The following is a 27,040-nucleotide window of genomic DNA, read 5'->3' as shown; positions in this document are numbered from 1 at the left end:
TGGATAATGTCCAAATGATTTATTGCCGTTTTATCAATTCAAACGACAACTAAAACATGCTGAAAATGTCACACAAAGCGAAGAGATTCAGCTGCCATGTAAATTGATCGTTTCAGTAATTTGTAATTATTTTTAAAAACTGCATTGGAAGATGGGTGTCCGAGATTTAACGTGGACAGGCTTTAGTTTGTACGATATTTATGAAAAATGTGAAAATTCACAGAAAATTGGTATTTTTTTTGAACTTACATACAATTTCTATGAAGCGAAAAAATATTGAAAACCTTTGCACCCATTTTTCTCAAAACTAACTTTTTATCACTTAGGGAACGTCCACAAATTACGTAACACTGTCTCACTACTTACTTCGCGCTTCTCCATTTTTCACAGTGAGAAGTGAGAAATGACAAGTGAGAAGTGAGACGTCTCATTTCTCAGTCCTCATTTACCACTTCTCGCTGTAAAAAGTGAGAAGCGCGAATTGAGTAGTGAGACGTCTCACTACTCACTTCGTGCTTCTCACTTTTTACAGCGAGAAGTGATAAATGAGGAGTGAGAAGTGAGACGTCTCACTACTCACTTCGCGCTCCTCCATTTTTCACAGTGAGAAGTGAGAAATGAGGAATGAGAATTGAAACGTCTCTTTTCTTACTCCTAATTTCTCACTTTTCGAATGTCCTATTCGGCCAAATGACCCTTTCGGCTTAATGACCCCTTCGTCCAAATGACCATTTCGGCCAAATGTGCCCTTTCGGCCAAACGACCCTTTCGGCCACATGACCCTTTCGACCAAACGATTCTTTCGGCCAAATGACCCTTTCGCCAAAATACCCTTTCATTCAAATATCCCTTTCGACCAAACGACCCTTTTGGCCAAATGGTCCTTTCGTTCAAACGACTTCTGGCCAGATGGGTTGCAGCCTAATGAGTTGTTCGGCCTAGTGGAATTGGGCCGAATGGCTTTCGGCCAAACAACTCTTCCCACACTGGCGACAACACGTTTGAGTTCAATATTCGAAATTTGGTGCGTAGAAAGATCTGATTGGATCTATATATATTTCGTAAACTCGCAAAAACAGCCCTAGCTTTCTTGATCCGTGCGTGCTCCTATGTTGATCTTGGTTCCACCGTCCGACGCTAACTGGCTGCCAAGATATTGAAGTTTTCGACCTTCTCCACTGATGGGCCGACTGCCGTAAAGTTGGAGGGGTTGTTCGTTCGAGGATTTGGTCTTGTTGACATTGATGTTGAGATCCGCCGTAGAGGAGCGTTCGGCCCGGTCGTTCGGTTTACTCTAGGGGAAGGAGGGGCAATATTCCCTAGCTAATCAAAGACTGCTTTAATGTCTAAGCTGTAACGATGTTCATGGGTCTTTTTACCTCATGCAACAGTTAAACAATATAGCTAGCTGAGGTCATTTAAAAATTGTAGAAAATCTCTATAATATTGATGATATTCACATTTAAAAAAACTGGTGATATTTCGCTGCCGGAAAACGCATGAGGAAAAACGCCTTCTAGCTAGCAGCTATTAGGGATCAACGCAACGCACCACCAACGACGTTTTGACTCGGAGGGGTGTTTTGGGACCTCTTCTACTAGCACAACGGCGCTCCGATAAGTACGGGAATAGGTCCCTAAACGCCTCCCCTCTCCGGGGAAAAACGCCTTTTGGGTATTACCTCATATTTATAGTATTTGCCATGACAAAACTAGACCTAAAATTATGTAGGTTAGGCGTAAAAAGTGTCATAATAAAAGATAGGAATGATGGGAAAACCATGACCAAAATTTTGATGAAACATCTAGCATTTCGGCGAGGCAAAACGCCCTAGGGGGAATAACCTACAATGTACTACGCGTCTCCACGCACTGTCCATACTAGGAGGCTGATTCACCGACGCGTGGTGCGTTGTTCCCTTATAGCTAGAAGGCTAAAAGGCGTTTTGCCTCATGCGTTTTCCAGCAGCGAAATATGTATCACCAGTTTTTTGAAATGTGAGTATCATCAATATGATTTAGATTTTCTGCCATTTTCAAATGGCTTCAGTTAGCTATTGTTTAACTGTAGCATGTGAAAATACCCATGAGATTCATTACAGCTAAGACATTAGAGCAGTCTTTGCTTAGCAAGGGTATATTGCCCCTCTTTCCCCTAGAGCAATATCATCAGCCAAATCGAAGTCGTTTAGATGCTCCATAAAATAGGCTACCCACGGTTCGATACACGGTCAATCGCACCCACCATGATCTCGTCGATTACGATGAGGAACAGTACCGGAGATAGAATACATCCTTGCCTCACTCCAGCGACTACCTGGATGGGGTCAGGTAAAGCTCTGTTATGCAGGACTCTGCACGTAAAAGCTTCGTACTGCGCTTCGATGAGGCCGACGATTTTGTCCGGAGCTCCTTTGTGTGGTGTCCCACAGATTTTCGTGGTTCAGACGATCGAAAGCTTTTTCGCAGTCAATGAAGACAAGATAGATGGACTCATGGATTTGTTGACTTGATCCAGGATGATAGGACTTTCTCCCGAGCAGCACATGTCTGGGAGAAAATGGTTACAGCAACTTTATAGTGACTAAATCTGGTCACATATGAGTTATCCTAACCAATGTGGGACACGCGTGATGCTATGGCTGTCCTGTCCACTGTCCAGCAATTCTTCTGCAGCGCCATGACGCGAAGGTGCGAGAATGTAATTCGTCGTAGATTATCCTGTAGCAACCTGCGAAACCTAGCGACTTGCAGTTCCATGTTCCAGATTCAAATCGTGATCCCTTATTCGTCGCTTAGGTCGTTGCTGATTGTGGCGAGTCGTATATCATTCGTAATTTGTGGTTTTGCAGGCGACTTTTTCGGCCTGCACAAACCTCCTGTCTTATTGGAGAGCCATCCGTGTCAGGTCTGTTAAGGATTCCACCTTACACCAGGACTTGGGCTTGTGCGCTTTGAGCGGCACACGGTCGCTTTGGTGGAGCCTACTTGCGGATACATTCAGCTTTTTATAGAAGTTCAACATGGCCCACTGTCAAACCCCACCAAATCCAAGGCATGCACCCTGGATGTGGCAGAGTTTGCCTCTGCTTCTACTTTTACAGTATAATAATCTCAAAGATAATTAGGTAATATGGATTTTCAATCTCATAATATACGCGAGCACCCCTAATAGAATTAATAAATATATCTAAAAATCTTTGGATTGTTGCTGTCGATTCACATAAATTTCATTATTCTGAGTTTCAGTGCGAAAAAACCTTGAAAATTTAAAATGATTTCTTTGTCGCCCTCGTTGATCATAAATTCCCATCTGGTGCTTCTGCAAATCACTTAACTCTCCTTCAGATCTGACTCATTTTCCACCATTCAATCAATTCCATTCCCATGTTTCAATTCCAATTACTTTCAACTTGTCCAGCCCCATCTTTGGCCCGCAATGCGCCGCCGAACCAGAGGTGTCTGGTTTGTTAGGCTACAAATAGCCAAATATTTACGCCCTGCTGCATTGTAAATTTTCCTTCTGACTGAGGCAATCCATTGAATCCGCGCGCTGATGGCGGCACCAAAAACGATGACAATGACGACGACATCCTGTTTTAACAACCACCACTCAGTCAAGTCGCAATCGCGGCCAGGATAATCTCGAAAGCGCCGAGGCTGCGATTACCTACTCGTGGCTTGACTGATGCGGCATCGACAAGGGACGACAATGGGAAAGATACGAGCAAGCGTTGAAGCTTCTTGGTACTTACCGAAATTCACGATCGGTGACGGCTACGAAAATTGATTGCCATTTATCTAATTCGTCTGAGCTTTCCGAGCTGGAGCGTCCATTCTGTGGGAGGAAGAAAGCGTAGCAAAAGTAGAGAAAATGAGATTCGGATGAGTTTTGAATTTGAGGCAACTGTTGTTGGTTGCCTCCCAGTGCAGCGAACGGCTACGACGATGGCGGGCTTCAAAGTAATCGAAAATGGATTGAACCGTTGATAAGCGTTCTGGTACAATGACCGATTCGGGTGTTAGAAAACAATTTTTCAATTACATTACAAACTTGAGCATTGCGCTTCTTTGCGATTTGGTCTGACCTATAAATTTTGGAAATTGGGCCTGCAAAATGGTGCAATTTTTCTTAGCTTAGTCGAATTATGAAATAGAGAATTATACGAAGGCTACGAATATTTTCAAATTGAACAAATCTTAGTGAATAGAAACATGTACCGCTCAGCCTTTCAGCGGGTTTCATCTGAACCACCCTAACCTAACTAATTGTGTCGAATCATTTTCAAATTTCCTCCTCCGTTCGCCACCGCCGGAGCTGTGCTCATGTACCGATTTGCATTACCTGCTCGCCACCGCACCTCCGGCTTAGCCATCCGATGAACTTCAGCTCGCCGATAATTGACGCTAAGGCCCGGTTCGCGTCGAGCAGCGCTTTCTGGGTGCTCTTGCCGATGGCCGAGTGGAGCGCGTTGAACCAGGTGGTCGCTTCCTGGGGATCCACGGCACGCAGGATGCACGAGTGAATGCCGTCCGGCGAGTGCAGCTCTATGCAGCGGTTCTCTGTGGATGAGATAAAGCCAGAAACGCGAGATGAGACTACAGAAACGGTGGCAAGGACGACGACATGATGGCGCTGCTGGTGATGGAATGGATAAAATTTTCAACGTTCAATCCCAACCCCCCGCGCAACATTCAGATGGTTCGCGGGATGGTGAGAGTGGACGCTTTTCTAATTACCAACATCTCCCCGGGAAAGACTTAATTTATTAAAAGCCATTTCGCAGAACAGAAGGTTGAGCTGGAAAGGGTAGAAATGAGGAGTGACAAATTCCAAGATTGGACCTGGAGTCTTTTGTTCTGTTCCCACCTTCTTGTTCAATGTCATTTTAAAGTTGGTCTTCTATCGCTGCAAAACGACTGTGGATCGCTGCAGCTATTGCTACAGCTACTGGAATTGACGTTAATGCAATGCGACGGGATTTTCATGAAAGAAGCGAATTACGATAGTGTTAATAGTTGGGGTATGTGATAGTTGGGTTTTAAAGTCTTGATCTAAGTAGCAGTAAACTATGGAATGTATTTCATAAACTCAGCTAAGTTGATAAATAACAGCACTGTTCGCTGATTTTATATATTTTAAACTCACTGTGAATTTTGACAGCTGTAAGTTGAAGATTGTGTAAGTGAGGGTAAAATTTTGCCCGGATTCTCCGAATCCTGGGAAATTTCGAATTACCAGGCAAGGAATAGCAGAAAACTTGAACTGTGAAGGTGAAAAAAATGCTACATTTTTAATTTTTCATCCGAGATCCCTTGTCAGAAGATTGAGAAGGAAAATAAAGTTTCTTATGAAAAGTGGAATGTGAAGAGAAAGAATTAATTAGTGAGAATTGAGAAAGGTTAAGTTGTAATCAAAAAGAATTGATTGAAAATAAGAAATGAGAAGCATTGATGCAGTGGGAATTGTGGGATTGAATTGGATTTGGATTGGATTTGGATTGGATTTGAATTGCATTGGATTAGATTTGGATTGGATTTGAATTGGATGTGGATGTGGATTGGATTTGGATTGGATTTGGATTGGATTTGGATTGGATTTGGATTGGATTTGGATTATATTTGGATTGGATGTGGATTGGATTTGGATTTCAATTGGATTTGGATTGAATTGAATTTGGATTTGGATTGGATTCGGATTGGATTTCTATTGGATTTGGATTGGATTTGGATTGGATGTGGATTGGATTTGGATTGAATTTGGAATGGATTTAGATTGGATTGGATTTGGATTGGATTTGGATTGGATTTGGATTGGATTTGGATTGGATTTGGATTTCAATTGGATTTGGATTGAATTGAATTTGGAATGGATTTAGATTGGATTTGGATTGGATTTGGATTGGATTTGGATTGGATTTGGATTGGATTTGCATTGGATTTGGATTGGATTTGGATTGGATTGGATTGGATTTGGATTGGTTTGGATTGGTTTGATTGGTTTGATTGGTTTGGATTGGTTTGGATTGGTTTGGATTGGTTTGGATTGGTTTGGTTTGGATTGGTTTGGATTGGTTTGGTTTGGATTGGCTTTGGATTGGTTTGGATTGGATTAGGATTGGTTTGGATTGGTTTGGATTGGTTTGGACTGGTTTGGATTGGTTTGGATTGGTTTGGATTGGTTTGGATTGGTTGGATTGGTTTGGATTGGTTTGGATTGGTTTGGATTGGTTTGGATTGGTTTGGATTGGTTTGGATTGGTTTGGATTGGTTTGGATTGGTTTGGATTGGTTTGGTTGGTTTGGATTGGTTTGGATTGGTTTGGATTGGTTTGGATTGGTTTGGTTGGTTTGGATTGGTTTGGATTGGTTTGATTGGTTTGGATTGGTTTGGATTGGTTTGGATTGGTTTGGATTGGTTTGGATTGGTTTGGATTGGTTTGGATTGGTTTGGATTGGTTTGGATTTGGTTGGTTTGGATTGGTTTGGATTGGTTTGGATTGGTTTGGTTGGTTTGGTTTGGATTGGTTTGGATTGGTTTGGATTGGTTTGGATTGGTTTGGATTGGTTTGGATTGGTTTGGATTGGTTTGGATTGGTTTGGATTGGTTTGGTTGGTTTTGATTGGTTTGATTGGTTTGGTTGGTTTGGATTGGTTTGGATTGGTTTGGATTGGTTTGGTTTGGATTGGTTTGGATTGGTTTGGTTTGGATTGGCTTTGGATTGGTTTGGTTGGTTTGGATTGGTTTGGATTGGTTTGGATTGGTTTGGACTGGTTTGGATTGGTTTGGATTGGTTTGGATTGGTTTGGATTGGTTTGGATTGGTTTGGTTGGTTGGATTGGTTTGGATTGGTTGGTTTGGATTGGTTTGGTTTGGATTGGATTGGTTTGGATTGGTTGGTTTGGATTGGTTTGGATTGGTTGGTTTTGATTGGTTTGGATTGGTTTGGATTGGTTTGTGTTGGTTTGGATTGGTTGGATTGGTTTGGATTGGTTTGGATTGGTTTGGATTGGTTTGGATTGGTTTGGATTGGTTTGGTTTGGATTGGTTTGGATTGGTTTGGTTTGGTTGGTTTGGATTGGTTTGGATTGGTTTGGATTGGTTTGGTTGGTTTGGATTGGTTTGGATTGGTTTGGATTGGATTTGGATTGGTTTGGATTGGTTTGGATTGGTTTGGATTGGTTTGGATTGGTTTGGATTGGTTTGGATTGGTTTGGTTGGTTTGGATTGGTTTGGATTGGTTGGATTGGTTGGATTGGTTTGGTTGGTTTGGATTGGTTTGGATTGGTTGGATTGGTTTGGTTGGTTTGGATTGGTTTGGTTGGTTTGGATTGGTTTGGATTGGTTTGGTTGGTTTGGATTGGTTTGGATTGGTTTGGATTGGTTTGGATTGGTTTGGATTGGTTTGGTTGGTTTGGATTGGTTTGGATTGGTTTGGATTGGTTTGGATTGGTTTGGTTGGTTTGGATTGGTTTGGATTGGTTTGGATTGGTTTGGATTGGTTTGGATTGGTTTGGTTGGTTTGGATTGGTTTGGTTGGTTTGGATTGGTTTGGTTGGTTTGGATTGGTTTGGATTGGTTTGGTTGGTTTGGATTGGTTTGGATTGGATTTGGATTGGTTTGGATTGGATTTGGATTGGTTTGGATTGGTTTGGATTGAATTTGGATTGGTTTGGATTGGTTTGGTTTGGATTGGATTTGGATTGTATTTGGATTTGAATTGGATTTGGATTGGATTGGATTTGGATTGGATTTGGATTAGATTTGGATTTGAATTGGATTTGGATTGGATTTGAATGTGATTATAAATGAATTAAGATTGAATTTGAATTGGATTTCGATTAGATTTGGATTGGTTTGGATTGGTTAGGATTGGTTTGGATTGGTTTGGTTGGTTTGGATTGGTTAAGATTGGTTTGGTTGGTTCAATTAGATTTGGATTGGTTTGGATTGGTTTGGATTGGTTGCATTGGTTTGGATTGGTTTGGAATGGTTTGGATTGGTTTGGTTTGGATTGGTTTGGATTGGTTTGAATTGGTTTGGATTGGTTTGGATTGGTTTGGATTGGTTTGGATTGGTTTGGATTGGTTTGGATTGGATTGGTTTGGATTGGTTTGGTTTGGATTGGTTTGGATTGGTTTGGATTGGTTTGGATTTGGTTGGTTTGGATTGGTTTGGTTTGGATTGGTTTGGATTGGTTTGGATTGGTTTGGATTGGTTCGATTAGTTTGGATTGGTTTGGATCGGTTTGGATTGGATTTGGTTTGGTTGGATTGGTTGTGTTGGAAATGTATTTGGTTGTGTTTAGATTGGATTGGTTTAGATTGGTTGGATTGGTTTGGATTGGATTGGATTGGTTTGGATTGGTTTGGATTGGTTTGGATTGGTTTGGATTGGTTGGATTGGTTTGATTTGGTTTGGATTGGATTTGGATTGGATTTGGATTGGATTTGGATTGGATTTGGATTGGATTTGGATTGGATTTGGATTGGATTTGGATTGGATTTGGATTGGATGTGGATTGGATTTGGATTTCAATTGGATTTGGATTGAATTGAATTTGGAATGGATTTAGATTGGATTGGATTTGGATTGGATTTGGATTGGATTTGGATTGGATTTGGATTGGATTGGATTAGATTTGAATTGGATGTGGATTGGATTTGCATTGGATTTGGATTTCAATTGGATTTGGATTGAATTGAATTTGGAATGGATTTGGATTTGGATTGGATTTGGATTGGATTTGGATTGGATTTGGATTGGATTTGGATTGGATTTGGATTGGATTTGGATTGGATTTGGATTGGATTGGATTGGATTTGGATTGGATTTGGATTGGATTTGGATTGGATTTGGATTGGATTTGGATTGGATTGGGTTGGTTTGGATTGGATTTGGATTGGATTTGGATTGGATTTGGATTGGATTTGGATTGGATTTGGATTGGATTTGGATTGGATTTGGATTGGATTTGGATTGGATTATGATTCGATTTGGATTAGATTTCGACTTGAATTCATTTGAATTGGATTTGGATTGGAAATTGATTGGATTATGATTCGAATTGGGTTTGATTTCGATTGGATTTGAATTGGATTTGGATTGGATTCGAATAGGATTTAGATTGGATTTGATTTGGATTGGAAATGATTTGTATTTGGATTGAATTTGGATTTGGATTATGATTCTATTTGGATTGGATTTGGATTGGATTTGGATTGGATTTGGATTGGATTTGGATTGGATTTGGATTGGATTTGGATTGGATTTGGTTTTGATTTGGATTGGATTTGGATTGGTTTGGATTGGTTGGATTGGTTTGGATTGGTTTGGATTGGTTTGGATTGGTTTGGATTGGTTTGGATTGGTTTGGATTGGTTTGGATTGGTTGGGTTGGTTGGATTGGTTTGGATTGGTTTGGATTGGTTTGGATTGGTTTGGATTGGTTTGGATTGGTTGGATTGGTTTGGATTGGTTGTGTTGGTTTGGATTGGTTTGGATTGGTTTGGATTGGTTTGGATTGGTTTGGTTGGTTTGGATTGGTTTGGATTGGTTTGGTTGGTTTGGATTGGTTTGGATTGGTTTGGTTGGTTTGGATTGGTTTGGATTGGTTTGGATTGGTTTGGATTGGTTTGGATTGGTTTGGATTGGTTTGGATTGGTTTGGATTGGTTTGGATTGGTTTGGATTGGTTTGGTTTGGATTGGTTTGGATTGGTTTGGATTGGTTTGGATTGGTTTGGATTGGAAATTGGTTGGATTGGATTGAATTGGATTGGTTTGGATTGGGTTGGTTTGGATTGGTTTGGATTGGTTTGTTTGGTTTTGATTGGATTTGGATTGGATTTGGATTGGATTTGGATTGAATTTTAATTGAGTTTGGATTGGATTTGGATTGGATTTCGATTGGATTTCGATTGGATTTGGATTGGATTTGGAATTGGATTGTATTTGGATTGGATTTGGATTGGATTTGTATTGGATTTGGATTTGATTTGGATTGAATTTGGATTGGATTTGGATTGGATTTGGATTGGATATGGATTGAATTTGGGTTGAATTTGGGTTGAAATTTGGTTAGATGTGGATTGGATTTGGATTGGATTTGAATTGGATTTGGATTGGATTTGGATTGGATTTGGATTGGATTTGGATTGGATTTGGATTGGATTTGGATTGGATTTGGATTGGATTTGGATTGGTTTGGATTGGTTTGGATTGGTTTGGATTGTATTTGGATTGGTTGGATTGGTTTGGATTGGTTTGGATTGGTTTGGATTGGTTTGGATTGGTTTGGATTGGTTGGATTGGTTTGGATTGGTTTGGATTGGTTTGGATTGGTTTGGATTGGTTTGGATTGGTTTGGTTGGTTTGGTTGGTTTGGATTGGTTTGGATTGGTTTGGTTGGTTTGGATTGGTTTGGTTGGTTGGATTGGTTTGGATTGGTTTGGTTGGTTTGGTTGGTTGGATTGGTTTGGATTGGTTTGGATTGGTTGGATTGGTTTGGATTGGTTTGGATTGGTTTGGATTGGTTTGGATTGGTTTGGATTGGTTTGGATTGGTTTGGATTGGTTTGGATTGGTTTGGATTGGTTTGGATTGGTTTGGATTGGTTTGGATTGGTTTGGATTGGTTTGGATTGGTTTGGATTGGTTTGGATTGGTTTGGATTGGTTGGATTGGTTTGGATTGGTTTGGATTTTTTGTTGGATTGGTTTGGATTGGTTTTGTATTGGTTTTGGATTGGTTTGGATTGGTTTGGATTGGTTTGGATTAAATTTGGATTGGTTTGGATTGGTTCGGATTGTAATTGGAATGAATTTGAATGGAATTGGATTGGATTTGGATTGGATTTGGATTGGATTTGGATTGGATTTGGATTTGATTTGGATTGGATTTGGATTGGATTTGGATTGGATTTGGATTGGATTTGGATTGGATTTGGATTGAATTTGGATTGAATTTGGATTGAATTTGGATTGGATTTGGATTGGATTTGGATTGTAATTGGAATGAATTTGAATGGAATTGGATTGGATTTGGATTGAATTTGGATTGAATTTGGATTTGGATTGGATTTGGATTTGCATTGTAATTGGAATGAATTTGAATGGAATTGGATTGGATTGGATTTTAATTGGATTGGTATTTTATTCGGATTTGATTTTGATTGGGTTTTGATTAGATTTGGATTGCATTCTGATATACTTTGGATTGGATTGGATTTGGATTGGCTTAGATTTCGATTGGGATTAAATTTGGATTGGATTTGCGTGCAATATGGATTAGGTTCCATTCTTTTTATTTTGGTTGAATTTGCCAAAGAATCTATATGTTTTGGCGCCTCCAACTATTTTCGTAATTTTAAACAAAAAATTAAGAGTTCTGTTTTCAAAGTTGGGTTTAAAATTCGTCCAATTTCGTACCATTAACAGGCCAATTCCTCAAGTCGGATACAACGTGCAGCCCTGTTACAGCTCGATTATTAAATGTTTAGAGGTTTTAAAAGATATTGTTTCTCTGAGAAGGTTGATCTTAAATTGTTGAATAAGTCGAAGAATCGACTAAGACTACAAAACGATCTAAAATTTCTAATGAAATAGGTTGATTGAGTAGTAGGGCAGTTCAAATTAGAAAAATGTGTTCAAAATCAAGCTCCCATACCTTGGATGGAAAGATATTATAGTATATAGTACTCTGACAAAATTTCAGCTCATTTGGTTAAGGTTTAATGGTGGCGCGAAGACGATTAAGTTTTATATGAAAATTACTACTGGTTATCTACGTTCAATGTGCTGTATTTTTGGTTGATTAGATCCAATTCAAGTAGTCTCTACAGAAGTTGATACTTAAACCTATCATGAACATTTTTCTAGAAGACATATAAGCATTTAAAATCAGTTTTCATACCGAAATTAATAAAACATATAAGACCTTGCTGTTGTTGGAACATTTTTGAAAAAGTGAGTTTTACCGATAGGGCATCAACGATGTTGTAATAACTGTTTCTTAGCAACTATTCTAAAGTTTTGTTTTGAGTACTGTATAGTGACAGTACGCACACAAGTTTTTTCGTATGAAATAAGAAATGTTTATTCACATAAAAGAATATTGATAGTTTCCAGTACATATACAGATGACGTTATTAATGGTAGGTTTTTTCTATTAACCACTTCTATTTTTAATTCTTCGTTTATATGTTGACAATACAGAATAATCCGCCATGTAGCTGCTCAAGAAATGAAATTATTGGTTTATCGCCCCGAAGAATCTACTTACTATCCGCAGAACACACATCTCCCTTTGGGTTTGGCATACAAAACTAATGTAATTCAACTGCAACCTTCCCAGTACATTTTTTTGATTTCAGGTCACTCTCAAGTCGCAATTGTTGAAAGATTAATCTAAAATGTTCAAAAAACCCAAAATTGGATCTTATAGCAGTGGATCTAGTAATTTGCCCTGGCACGAACCTTTGTAGCTGTACACCAGTTTTTTTTTTCTTTTATAAACTTTTGAACATAATAAACGGTCATAAAAAAGATCAATAAATAATATTATTATGAATTTTGAAAAATATTTATATGTGTTTGAATAACAGAATAAATGGAATTATGTGCGACTCATTTACGAAAAGAAATGATTGAGAAGGTGTTGTATCAAATACGAACAGCGACTTAATTTAAAAAGACTGGTTAATACACCTAACAGCTAAGCGCTTTTCTAGTGCCTTCTGAGGGTGAATAACTTTGTCGTTGAGTTTCAATACAAAAGGTTTTCCAAAGATCAGCGATCATGTTGTATGAATGGCGTGCCGCGTATTCCTTCCACTCGTGCTATAATAAAAGGAAAACTGCAATGCCACTTTATTGCTTGGAAGTTTTTATTCTCTAACTGCTAAATTGGACAGCAGACGGACCACACAATGGTCTTCCCTAATTCCATCGTAGAAGTTTGAACTTGTCACCTTATTTCATTACACGCGATGACAGCCATCCAACTCAAACAAAACCAGAAACAGTTACTAGTAAGTAACAGTTATTACAACATCGTTAATCCCCTATCGGTAAAACTCACTTTTTCAAAAGTTTTCCAACAACAGCAAGGTCTTATATGTTTTATTAATTTCGTTATGAAAGCTGATTTTAAATACTTATATGTCTTCTAGAACAATGTTCATGATAGATTTAAGTATCAACTTCTGAAGAGACTACTTGAATTGAATCTAATCAAGCAAAAATACAACACATTGAACGTAGATAACCCATTCTCCATAGTAATTTGCATATAAAACTTAATCGTCTTCGCGCCACCATTAAACCTCAACCAAATGAGCTGAAATTTTGTCAGAGTACGATATACTATAATATCTTTCCATGCAAGGTATGGGAGCTTGATTTTGAACACATTTTTCTAATTTGAACTGCCCTAGAGTAGTTTGTATTCTATTTTCAAGTTTTAGAATTACATGCAGAAGGATTTGATTTTGAAATTATTTTGCCAAGGATGAAGTATACATGGCATGAGAGATGGGGAAGAATGTAGTGGATAAGTTACGGTCATCATAAGCTATCACTTTTGTGATTTCACCAGACCGTAAATTAAAAAAAAAAAAAATCTTTTTAAGAGTATTTCCATTGATAGCGTGGCGTACTTTTTTAGATTAGACGTTTGGTTTGTGAAATTTAGGTTAATGATCTTGTCAAAGCGAAGTGACGAAAGAGCCAATGAGTTTTTTGTGTATTGTTGCAACGGATAATTATGTCTTACAAACTCGTCTGGGACACAACATCCCAGATAAAAACAAAAATAAAGTTTAGAAAAGATAAAGGAGAAAATGTTTCTAAAAGAACATAATGCAATTGCAGACAGAGTTTGAATTAAAAAGAGGGAACAATCTCTCACTCTCACTCTGTATACATTTACGATATGTAGCATACCGTGAGAGACTTTTTCGCAAGCTGTCGGGAGGCTATACTCCATGATAAATTTGTTTTAAAAAGCTTCAAACGCGGGGGCACTGGTTCAGATGATGCATTTCAACTGTTTTTTCGCACTTGTATACAAGTTCGATCAAATGGTTTTCATGGCTTGTAATGATTCCAAACACTTTTTGCCACTCTTTTATCGTTGAGAACGCGATTTCTGCAAACCCTGCCTGGTTGCAGATCTTGATAGGCCCTACAGGAAAAAAAACCGCAAGCAATCGCCTTTATTAATTTAGTTTGAAGAGCTTCCTCTAGTAGAAGAAACTTTTGCTAGGAAAAATAAATACAACTAGAAAGAAAGTCTGTCCTCAAGTTTATTTTTTCCGTAAACGTATTTTAGGGATAGCGAAAGTAAATATGAAATAACAACCAAAACTCAGTAAATAATTTGTAGTTCCAAAATTGAGCTACCAGTGCAAAAAATCACTGAATAAATTGAGCAGCATGAAGGTGGATCTTTTATAGTATGAGGTTTTTTTTTTCCTACAAGAAGATGGTAATAGTTTCAACAATGATGGTTAAATAATTGAGGAACCCTTCGTGAACATTTTGGACCAGAATTCGAAACTATCGATCAAGCGGGATTTTATTTTTAACAGCGAAGGTTCATTTTCCAACAACAATAGTAGCATCGTAAGTCGCTTAATGTATTGCCATTCCGGTGATCATACAAAATACTGAGAATTTTTCGAAGAAAGATGCTGTAGTTTTGAGTGGATCTTCTGTTAACTTTTTTATTACCTAAGTCAAACATCTCTATACCGAACAAAACATTTTTTTTGATAAAAATGAAGATTCTTTTGTTTAAAACCATCTTCAGTCACCATCTCCTATCAATTATATAAATTATTTTTTTGTACTTTTTTCTTTCCAGCAGAAGTAAGTTGTTTCATTAAATTATCAGGTTGAACAACGCATATTTTATTTCAAAACGAACGAATTTGTTTGGTTTGTGTAAAGCCTTTCCAATAAACAATGTTCAAAGTTTAGAAAATGTCCTAAGTTACATGTTTTCATCATCTCTAAATTTTTCATTACGCCACCATTCTTCTCAGATTCAACACGTACCGATTGTGATTCGCTCAAAATGTTCGTGTCAGGTTGAATATATCACCTGTTATGCCCTTCCATTATTCCCAGCTCTGGCCTTGCTCCCATGGATACCTACAAAGTGGGCGTAAAGATTAAATGCCAACTAGCACAAAGCTGGCAACGGTATATCGCATCCTTTCCGATTGCTTCCGGCTTCCGGCAATTTTGTGCCAAAAGAAAGCGAATGGCGATGGACAGACCGGACGATGCTGGCGCTGCTGCTGGCTGGATCCTGGGACGCTGTAATTTTCAACATTTCTGTCGTGCTGGTTCAGGGTAAGGCCGGGTCCCAGGTGCAGCAGGATGGTGATTGGATGGGGCGGGTCACACAAATGCAGAGAAGAAAATTCTTCTGCTAAGCTTTTGTTCCACGGCGGAAGCGGTGGCAGTAGCAGTGTGTAATTACATGTTGGTTTTACGATGAGATCGTTCCTGGGGGTGGAATTCGCTGCAAGGACACTCGGGCGGACCGATGCAGAACGGAAGATGATTCAATCAGGCGTGAGATTTTAAAAAGTATTGCTGCAAGGAACGGACGGGATGACTCGAAAGAAAGGGAATGAGAAAATTGTTTCCATTTTAATCCATTTCAATGAAGTGTTCAACGGAATGTCGTCCTCTCCCGGAGTAATCGCGATGTGAACGAAGTATTCACGCAAACACCTTTTTCCAAGTCGTCGACTGCCGCTGCCGGACTTAATTATGCAGCAATGAAATTAAAATGTCACGAAACGAGAATGAAATTTCGCTAATTACGGGCAATTGAATTACGAAAGATAATACGAGCTGTCCGCTGTGCAGCATCAACTAGATGATGTTCTAGCGGAGGTGCAACTTTTTTTTTCGCGCTGGTAGCTGCTGTCTGTCCAACAAAAGGTCAAGTGGGAAGAGGCGTGAAAAGAGTGCGCTTTTTTTTGTTTTGTTCTATTGTCACGGAGAGGTGGAAAGCCCGGTTTTCTGTGTGCTTTAGGATTTATAGCAACAACTGTTTTTATTTGTTGAAAGGCATTTTGAGGCTGGGGTGCGAATTAGCAATTCAAATTGGGACTTGCCTCGTGGAATCCAGCGCGGACCAAAACGAACTCGTTTATTACAAAGGGTCAAGTTCGGGTAAGAGTTGTGAGCCAATGCAGATTATTAAATAATGTAAATAATTGTTATTATTTTTTTTTAATTCTTATAATCAAAGATACTAGACATAATACATGAAATGCAGAATTTCGAATTGAAACAAGGTTTCTCCAATATGGACATCGTTGTCCGATCGGTGCACAACTCCAATTAATTGGCAAAAAAAGGAGTATCCAACGAAATAAAAATCATCCTTCCTCTGAAAAGGTCGTCGTTTGTTGGTTGTTTTGTTTCATGAAACTAATACCGTCATCCCGATGAACCATTTCATGGGATTCATGACACTGTGCAAGCGGGCCTCAATTAGCAAACAGCTCCTAATCCGAAGCAATATCCCTGTTTTGTCGACCCGGCCGAGCTTGTCCGAGTTCACTACTCTTTTGGGATTCAGTGGAGCTTGAAGAAAATCACTTAACTTTTCAACATCGAGTAAAGAACGGCTCTTAACGAAAGAACGAAGACAACATTTTCAGCACATTCTGTTATTCTCAGCGAGAAGAAGAAGTAGAAGCAGTGGGCCCGGAATGCACTTGCATCTTCCTAAGAATCCCATTTTGCTGACAAAGCTCTAATCCCACCACCAACACAGCGTGCTGTTTGCCTCGACATCATGTTTGCTCAGAGGATATGCAATGCATGCAGCATTGTAGCTGGGGGCTTCTTCTTTCTCTTGTTTGCATCCAAATGTGTTCCATAAGGGTGTTCCGGAACTCACAGATAGGAAAGGCTTGTTTGCTGCTCAATTAATGTGTAATTATAGATTATTCGTTCAAAATAATGAAAGTGTGTTTAATTTGCAAGGAAATTTTTAAAATGTATTCAAGAATTATTCATTCTGCGGATGTTACGCCAAAAGATTCGATAGAATTATTTTCGACAGTAGTTATAAAACCGCTAACTGGGTAAAATGCATTTGAAATATTACATTTTAGAGTTGAACGTCATTATTACTCCAAGTTGGATGTTTTTGTGGCACCCTGCCGCCCAGCAATTGCAACCGGAGTTTATTTTCCATACGAATGAGCTGACCGGTCGGTTGGCGAAGCTCAACCGGACCGGAACCAAACGGGACCATCCTCTGCTGGTATCGCCCGGCTCCGGCACCAGCACCGGCAAAGACTTTGAATATAATAAATAATGAATATCTTGAATAAATCACCATTTTTATTTGTATATCTGCTATTGTTGCCATTGGGTGGAATCGACTGCACTGAGAGAGAGTGCACACACTGCAGAGAATTGTCCCTACTTTGGAACCGTGTGTTTGTCACACACCCGTCCTGATGTGATGCCTGTATGCCTCTATACCAGAAGTTCTCACTGTTGATCAATATTCGGATGTTTTAAAATAGTCGTCGAAAAACGAGGTGTTCAGAACATCTTTGGTTTGTATCGTACCAAAAAGGTTGGAGTTAAAGTTCCAGTCCAATTTTGACGTTGCGTCTTTTTGTTATTTATCCAGCCTCGTTAGGTGGAACAATTTAGTTGTTGTATCAAACTATAATTACAAGACAATCAATCCGCAAAATAATTGTAGTCATACTCACTGTCAGTAAAAAAGGCTGTAAAGATTGAACATTCAATATCTAGCAACACAACGGAACGAATATTTACACAAAAACCTCCCAGGGGATCAGTGAAACATTTTCCGCCATATGGAAAGATTACTCCTTTCCGAGCGGGAATCGAACCCACCCTGCGCAGTTCGCAAATGCGCATAGACGACTTTCACGCCTACCGCACGGCCACAAAGCTCTTAGTAGCATTAAGACACACATTTTAATTGAATGATCTCTTTATAGCTCAGATTTATTTTTCAATTTTTTTTTATCGAATGACTGATCAAAATAACGTTCAACGGTCCACGAAACCGATACGACATAACTCCATTCATCTTCGCGAAAAGTTTGCCAGCCACTGCTCCACATCATGCGGGATACTGCATCTATAGTTGGTTTGTTTGCTCACACATGCGAGACTGCAGCTGCGGTAGCAGCCCACCCCAGTCGAGTGGGCCCCAGCGACGACAGGAGTGGTCGCCACCGCTGCTGCCGCCGCCGCAGGAGGAAATTGCTCTGGAAAATGCTACAATTTGCCGGAGGGATTTACCTCTCGGCTCGGATTCTTCCGCTTTCCATGCAGCCAGTCAGTGTGACTGAAACTCTGCATGACGGAGTCAAGTCAGGGGGATTTAGTTGTTAGCTTTCTCCAGTCAGTCAGTGGATCTGGGTGGATCGCTTCGGGCGGTGGCGACGGCGACAACGATGGAGTTGACGACTTGGCGGCACTTTCCCACAAAATGGCGATGCGGGTAGAGCTGCTAAGTCGATGGGGGGAAGGTGATTTCAATTTGTCAGGATTGATTGAAACTTTACCGGATGAATGTCACTGGGATTTCAAGGAAAAAAAAACAAGAATATTATCCGACAATGCACGATGTGATAAGAAGTGATAAATATTAAAATTAAAGTTTGCTTTAGAATGTTACTTATGGGCAGCAGGGACTATGTCCAAGGGCTTGACGATCCCTCCCCAGGCCATCTGCGAGTTGTGAGGCTTGCCTAGGATGTGGTGGGGTTTGACAGTGGGCCCTGTTAAATTCCTATAAAAAGCTGCATGTATCCGCAAGTAGGCCCCACCAAAGCGACCGTGTGCCGCTCAAAGCGCACAAGCCCAAGTCCTGGTGTTAGGTGGGACGCTAAACAGCCCTGACACGACGGCCCTCCGACGAGACAGGAGGTTTGCGCAGGCCCAATAAGCCGCCTGGAAAACCAATAATTACGAACAATATAAGAGATAATGCGACTCGATATAATCGGCAAAGACCTAGGCGACGAATAAAGGATCACGATTGGAAGCTTGGAACATGGAACTGCAAGTCGCTAGGTTTCGCAGGTTGCGACAGGATGATCTACGATGAATTACATCTCCGCAACTTCGACGTCGTGGCGCTGCAGGAGATTTGCTGGACAGGACAGAAAGTGTGGAAAAGCGGGCATCGAGCGGCTACCTTCTACCAAAGCTGTGGCACCACCAACGAGCTGGGAATCGGCTTCATAGTGCTGGGTAAGATGCGCCATCGTGTGATTGGGTGGCAGCCAATCAACGCAAGGATGTGCAAGCTGAGGATTAAAGGCCGTTTCTTCAACTATAGCATCATCAACGTGCACTGCCCACACGAAGGGAGACCCGACGACGAGAAAGAAGCGTTCTACGCACAGCTGGAGCAGACATACGATGGATATCCACTGCGGGACGTCAAAATCGTCATCGATGACATGAACGCACAGGTAGGAAGGGAGGAAAAGTATAGACCGGTCATCGGACCGGATAGTCTGCACACCGTATCTAATGACAATGGCCAATGATCCATAAGCTTCGCAGCCTCCCGTGGAATGGTAGTCCGAAGCACCTTCTTTCCCCGCAAAAATATCCACAAGGCCACATGGAGATCACCTAACCAAGAAACGGAAAACCAAACCGACCACGTTCTAATCGACGGTAAATTCTTCTCCACAATCACGAACGTACGCACTTACCGCAGTGCGAATATTGAATCCGACCACTACCTCGTTGCAGTATGTCTGCGCTCAAAACTCTCGACGGTGTACAACATTCGTCGAAGTCGGACGCCGCGGCTTAACATTGTGCGGCTACAAGATGGTAGACTAGCCCAAGAATACGCGCAGCAGCTGGAAGTGGCACTCGCAAGAAGCACGGCTAGGCGCAGCGTCTCTTGCAGATGGCTGGAGAGATATTCGATCCGCAATTGGTAGCACCGCAACCGCTGCACTTGGCACGGTGCCTCCGGATCAGAGAAACGACTGGTATGACGGCGAATGTGAGCAATTGGAAGAAGAGAAGAATGCAGCATGGGCGAGATTGCTGCAACACCGCACGAGGGCGAACGAGGCACGATATAAACGGGCGTGGAATAGACAAAACTCGATTTTCGAGAAAAAGCGCCAGCAGGTAGATCGAAAACGTGAAGAGATGGAGCAACTGTACCGCGCTAATGATACACGAAAGTTCTATGGGAAGTTGAACTGTTCACATAAGGGCCACGTGCCACAACCTGATATGTGTGAGGACATGAACGGGAACCTTCTAACGAACGAGCGTGAGGTGATCCAAAGGTGGCGGCAGCACTACGAAGAACACCTGAATGGCGATATGGCAGACGAAGATGGCGGTATGGTGATGGACCTGGGAGAACGCGCGCAGGACATAATTCTACCGGCTCCGGATCTCCAGGAAATTCAGGAGGAGATTGGCCGGCTGAAGAACAACAAAGCCCCTGCGGTTGACCAACTACCAGGAGAGCTATTTAAACACGGTAGTGAGGCACTGGCTAGAGCGCTGCACTGGGTCATTGGCAAGATTTGGGAGAAGGAAGTTTTGCCGCAGGAGTGGATGGAAGGTGTCGTGTGTCCCATCTACAAAAAGGGCGATAAGCTGGATTGTAGCAACTACCGCGCAATCACATTGCTGAACGCCGCCTATAACGCCGCCTATAATCACATTGCTGAACGCCGCCATATTTTATGCCGTCGACTAGCACCAACTGCAAGGGAGTTCGTGGGGCAGTACCAGGCGAATTTTTTTTAGGGGCGACCGCTCCACCACGGACCAGGTGTTCGCCATTCGCCAAGTACTGCAGAAATGCCGCGAATACAACGTGCCCACACATCATCTATTCATCGACTTCAAAACCGCATATGATACAATCGGTCGGGACCAGCTATGGCAGCTAATGCACGAACACAGTTTTCCGGATAAACTGACACGGTTGATCAAAGCGACGATGGATCGGGTGATGTGCGTAGTTCGTGTTTCAGGGGCATTCTCGAGTCCCTTCGAAACCCGCAGAGGGTTACGTGAAGGTGATGGTCTTTCGTGTCTGCTATTCAACATCGCTTTGGAAGGGGTGATACGAAGAGCATACATCAGCCTGAAAAGGGAAGCCAAGCGGATCGGATTAGTCATCAACACGTCGAAGACGAAGTTCATGATAGGAAGAGGTTCAGCCACCCACCGCGAGTTTGCATCGGTAGTGACGAAATCGAGATGGTAGAAGAATTTGTGTACTTGGGCTCACTGGTGACTGCCGAAAATGATACCAGCAGAGAAATTCGGAGACGCATAGTGGCTGGAAATCGTACGTACTTTGGACTCCGCAAGACGCAAGACGCAATCTACAAAACGCTCATTAGACCGGTAGTCCTCTACGGACACGAGACCTGGAAGATGCGTACTGCGTACTGCGTACCATCTATGGTGGGCTGCAGATTGCGGACGGTACGTGGAGGAGGCGAATGAACCACGAGTTGCATCAGCTGTTGGGAGAACCATCAATCGCTCTCACCGCGAAAATCGGAAGACTACGGTGGGCCGGACACGTAGCCAGAATGTCGGACAGTAACCCGGTGAAAATGGTTCTTGACAACAATCAGAAGGGCACAAGAAGGCGAGGTGCACAGCGGGCAAGGTGGATCGATCAGGTGGAGGACGATTTGCGGACCCTCCGCAGACTGCGTGGTTGGCAAAGTGCTGCCATGAACCGAACCGAATGGAAAAGACTTTTATGTATTGCACAGGCCACTCCGACCTTAGTCTGGTAATAAATGAATTAAACAATATTTGTCCGACCTACACTGCAGAACGAAGTGGACACGCCGGAGAAACAATATCTTTATCGGAACGATGGTCGTTTTGAGGGAAGATAATCTGCCGCTTTTGAAATGGAAGCTGGGACGAGTAGTAGAAGTCCAGTCCAGCACAATTTAGTATCGTTCTGTGAAGTCCAACACCACCGTGTCCGCAATTTTGTATCTGTCGATAAGCAGTTTACCGTTACAATATAATTTGTCATTGTAGTCCAAGAAGCGGATTGTTGCCACAACCAATTCAACGGCGCCAGGCAAGTTTCTTCCAGTTTCGGTTATATAGTTTTAAAAGCACCTGTTCATCTTATAGGGAATTTTCGGCGCATGTTACGCTGGAAATTTATGAGGAATCATCAACGCAGATGGTAGTTTTCATCATGGCCTGGTGGTCTCCGCGCCTGAGGAGTTTCGGTTGGTTCAACCGATTTCGAACTATTGTGGATTTCAGTACGTCAGTCACGCTCATGGAATACGTCCAAGCCAAGCATCTGCAGTTCACCGCCTTAGATAGTGGAGGTCTTGCGGTGAACCGATCTAGTAAGGATACGAAGGTCTGTCGAAGGAAGAAGTAAAGTTTGACGTTGCTCTGATCGTAGGGAACGTAGGCAGCATTTCAGCATCAAGTCACAGCTTCTAAAGATCACCGAAGGTTCAGAACAGAAGTGTCAACTCACTGTAATGTACACAGTTCGAACGAAACCTGTAAATTTCCGTTCAAATAGATGTAACAAATTGACCTCCGTGTTAAGCAACGTAAGGTTATAGGCAGGGTTCGTAATGCTCACTCAATCTCAGGAGCACAGGATGCTTCCTCGCCAAAATTTTCGGGGAGAAATCGCTTTTCGGGAAAGAAAAACAGCCTGGAGAGTGATAACCATTTTTCGCTCACTTCGATTGCCGCCAAACGTTGGTTTGCTCTTTTTCTTTCATATTCGAGACTTTTCGTGGCATCATCAATTCAAATGGTAGTAGCTTATGTGGAACAAATAACTTAATGCTTTCATACAGATAGCGTGGTGATGTGGCTAGAGTAAGCGCATCCCTACGGCTATTATTGTTACTATTCTGGGTTCGAATCCCGGCGCGGCCATACAATTTTGTAATTGTTCTGCGATAATTTTCGCGAGAAGTGAGTGAGAGGTAAAAGTGATGAAAAGAAAAAGGATTTTCATCTAATAGGCAAGATTTTCGTTTATCTTCCAAGGCAAATTCTAGAGAAAAGATTGATGGGTGAAAGATGATCCTCAACATAAACAACGAAAAAAGATTCTCCCTTGGCCTGAAAAACGCTTGCTTTGGTCTCACTGAAACGAAAAGTTGAAACCCTGGTTATAGGTTATTTTAAATTTACACGTGCTGTAATTTACGAGTTTATATTTTTGTAAGAAAATAAAAAAATGCGGCCATCATGGGAATCGAACTTCAATCCACAGAGTGAGAGGCCACCTCGTTAGCCACTCGTGCATTTCAACTTCTTGAAAGCGAGCCGACCAAAGAGTATCAAGTTAAGCGTTCTGTCGATTTGATTATTCTTCATCAGACTGAACGAAAACTTAAATTTACATGACACGGAAACTTCTTCGAGACGCGAATGTTTGAGACTCAGTATACTGAATACATCGCAGATTTCTCTATGGGATGTTATAAAATCATTGAGTTACAGCGATGAAATGCTGCGTTATGAGGGCCACTTTTTACAAACATCCGAATATTTCAATTTGATTGATGCTTATATGAATAAAATAAGCGCCAGCTGCGGTTTGCATGAAATGGAATGGGATTTGTTATGATTTGTTTTGACAGCCACGTTCTCGCACAACAAGGTTTCCGTTAGACGCATGTAAAATTAAGTCATGTTGAATGGAAATATCAACGATTTTATCGTTTACATCACAGAAATTGAAAATTATGATCTAGTACACATTCTGTTACCAAATTTTACATTCAGTAAGGATTTCCGTCGTGGCTAATTTTCAGAATATTTTACTGTGTACATAATCAATAGCATAGCAACAATTTCGTCTCGTCAGTGTTCAGTACCAGTACCAGACTAAAATTAGTGTATAACATTAAAATTAAGTAAACAATTTAGAAATTGAAATTTCAAAGCGGCCGGTATGTCGCAGCAGAACAATTCTAGACGAATATCCTCGATGTTTCATACCACACACATTGTAACCACATTCCAGTTGATAACACGCCGTTAATGATATTAAGAGGGCACTAGGCACTCGCACTCTCCAAGATACCTACACACCAAAAAATTATGAATCCTACATGTGACGTAATCCTCAGCACACTTAAATATTGAGGTACGTAATCATAAAGATATCGCAAATTTACGTCCCATTCGATGCATGAATGGAATGTAATTCTCAAAATGAAATAAAACTATTGCTACGTCCTGTAACATGTAAATTTGCACCGTATGTTTTAAATGTTTAGCTATTCTCTCGCTTCAGTCATCGGTAGGTAGCCGACAACGTCAGTGCAAAACAAACATATAGTATTTTTTTTCGGCATAAATTGTGATGTGCGAGTTCAAATAATAAACTGTTTTATGTAAGTTTCAGAATAGTTCCATCGGCAGAAGGTTATCTCGTTGTAGTGTAAAGAATACTCCTCCCGTCGGTCACCGTGTTCGCCGCCGCCGTCACCATAATCAGAAAGTTGGTACACAGTACATCAGAAAGTTGAATAAAGTGTGTTTTTGTGAATTTAGTGATAAGTGGTTAGATATGATTTAACGCTGCCTATGTTGGATGGGAAATCCGTCGCTTATAACTGATCTACACTGCTAGCAAATATTATATATTAACAATATAGTCCACTCTAGATAAAAACGGGCGAACACACGACGCCAGCGCTCCAGCGTATGGCGGTCGAACTGTTCAATCACAGCAACGCGTGAAAGTGCATCGTTGCTTCGATATCAAATCAAACAAATCAAATGTCATACATCATACTTATTCAGTTTATTGATTCTTCAATTTCTTTGCGAATTTTAATGGTGCGGAACAGCTTTTTGACGAATTTGGGAGTGTAACGAGTCCTTAACCACAACCGTTTGACGACAGCAGTGGCCATATATGGTCACTATTGTGCCCCATATTATCGACTATCTCAGCAAAAGCGGCAAGAATCCCTAGATCATTCAAGACCCACGGATAGTCAACCCTTGGCTGAGAGTCAACGCACTTCGGTATGTTAATGATAAAATTAAATTAAATTTGAGTAGAGAGTAAACCAATCGCATATGTTTAAATATATAACTGGTGTTGTGGAACCTGAATTTCAGTTGTTGCTCTATTAATTGACTGGTTCCAAAATTGCATCGAATAAATATAATCTTGGGCCAGCCTATTTCCGAAGACGTGTGAGACAGAAATAAGACTTTACAAGCTTATCAAAGAAGGTATTAGGAACTCCCCTTTTAATCATATTGTTAACTCTTTGTTCTGTTGGACACTGAATACTACATTTGTTGTAGTAGGAAAAATGGAATAGTACTTGTCCACCTTAGATTAAGCAAAAGCCATAGAGAAAACTGTTTGTCAGCTACTTGAGAAATGCAGTCTCCTAAAGTATTAAATATCAAGATCCTCAGGTCGATGAAATACCTTTCGGTCTATTTTGTGTGTACGATGATCACAAACGTTGTTGTTCACTGCAAAACTTGACCCTTCCACCGAGGAGCAGATTCCTCGATCAAATTACATATATAAGACGTAGGCGTTGTTAGGTAGTCATTTACGAAGAAATATCGAATTTCAATCTGCTCTTTAATCCCAGTCTCGTGAATGTGGTGCGAATTTTCCGATGGTTGAGTGTCATACAGTTGAAAATCGAGGTCTCGAACATTATATCAACGACTTCTGTTAGCATGTTTCTTGTTGATGCTGTTATTTACTAAACGACAGCAAAAGTTCAAAGCTACTTTGATCATTTTTAATGAAACAGTCAGACTTTTAATCACCAGTTGGCGCTGCGCTACAGAAAAGTTGTTCGCTAGTGGCTTATATGGGAGAATCAAGAGTGGACTATCTTGTACTTTAAAATCTTTGCTGCTAGCGGAATTCTTGGCATTCAAATTATTATATTGGATTTTTGAGGTAGAAAATCAAACAGGTAAGTTAGTTGCTGATCGGAAAATACTTTGGTATCGCGTGGTGTGAATTTATGTTTTCACTACTAACTATCACAGTAAAAATAAAAAGTAATATCACATCGGATTAGATGCACATCATCGCCGTCGCAGATCCGATGTGTTATTACATCAGTATTAAGTAACAAAAAAGTGACGTACTTTATATTTTACCTTCCGAATAGTGAGATGTAATAAATATACTACGTAATATTTGTGATGTAATAGACGAAGCGACGTAAAAACCGGAGAGCAGAGGCCTCATTATCGGGGCGGGATTATGGGGATCGGGATTTTTCATTTGAGTTATTTCGTATTAAAAAACATTGTGTAGCCATTTTGAATTCATTTTTATTTTCCATATATCTTTTTCTTTGATTGACATTTTTGAATAGTTCTAGAACACTTATGTTTAATAATGTCTTATGGATAATGGACTTTAACTTTTTACCTTTTTTTTAATTTCAAATATTTGGATTTTTGATTTTGTCAAAAAAGTTTTTATGCGAAATTTTTGATTTTTAGTAGACTTAAGCCTCGACTTGAGCAATAACGCGCCACGGCATCGCTGCCGCATTCTGTGACTAAAAATGTGTATGCCGCATAATATTTTCATACCACGCCGATGGCTTTGAGAAGACAAACTGAGCTATAAGTTTTAATTGTTCTTGAAGTTTTCATAAGAACCACAAAGAAGTTCCTCCAGGAATCCCTCAGGAATTTTCCCTACCAATTCCTTCGGAAGTTCCTCCAGGAAGTCCTCTGGAAGTTGCTCCAGGAATTCCCCCGGAAGATCATCTGGGAGTTCCTCCGGAAGTTCCTCCAGGAATTCCTTCTGAAATTCCTCCAGAAGTTGCTCCAGTAATTGCTCCGGGAGTGCCTCTAAGACATCTTCCAGAAGTACCTTCAGGAATTATTCCTGTTAGTTTCTCCAGGAATTCCTTATCAATTCCTTCGGAAATTCCTCCAGTATTTGCTCCAGAAGTTCCTGTAGGACATCCTCCGGAAGAACCTCCAGGAA

At 40.8% G+C, this 27,040-nt stretch overlaps 1 protein-coding gene and 1 long non-coding RNA gene across 2 annotated transcripts in view; one reads left to right on the top strand and one right to left on the bottom strand.

Moving 5' to 3' along the window:
• The window catches only part of LOC134226360 (beta-1-syntrophin), a 728,606-nt gene that overhangs the window by 38,534 nt on the left and 663,032 nt on the right, over positions 1–27,040 (bottom strand). The window contains exons 7-8 of the mRNA XM_062707096.1: positions 4,345–4,562; positions 3,755–3,837 (exon numbers count right to left, since the gene is read on the bottom strand). Of these exons, the coding sequence (XP_062563080.1) occupies positions 3,755–3,837; positions 4,345–4,562 (301 nt within the window). The remainder of the gene's footprint in view (positions 1–3,754; positions 3,838–4,344; positions 4,563–27,040) is intronic.
• LOC134226361 (uncharacterized) lies at positions 12,049–12,522 on the top strand. Its single transcript, XR_009983458.1, has 3 exons — positions 12,049–12,149; positions 12,211–12,305; positions 12,369–12,522. It is a non-coding gene; the product is annotated as an uncharacterized LOC134226361 (long non-coding RNA).

The sequence above is a fragment of the Armigeres subalbatus genome, chromosome 3, assembly GCF_024139115.2.
Source record: "Armigeres subalbatus isolate Guangzhou_Male chromosome 3, GZ_Asu_2, whole genome shotgun sequence".
Classification (NCBI taxonomy): domain Eukaryota; kingdom Metazoa; phylum Arthropoda; class Insecta; order Diptera; family Culicidae; genus Armigeres; species Armigeres subalbatus.
The sequence above is the reverse complement of the archived record's forward strand: the minus strand, read 5'-3'. Positions and strand labels throughout refer to the sequence as shown.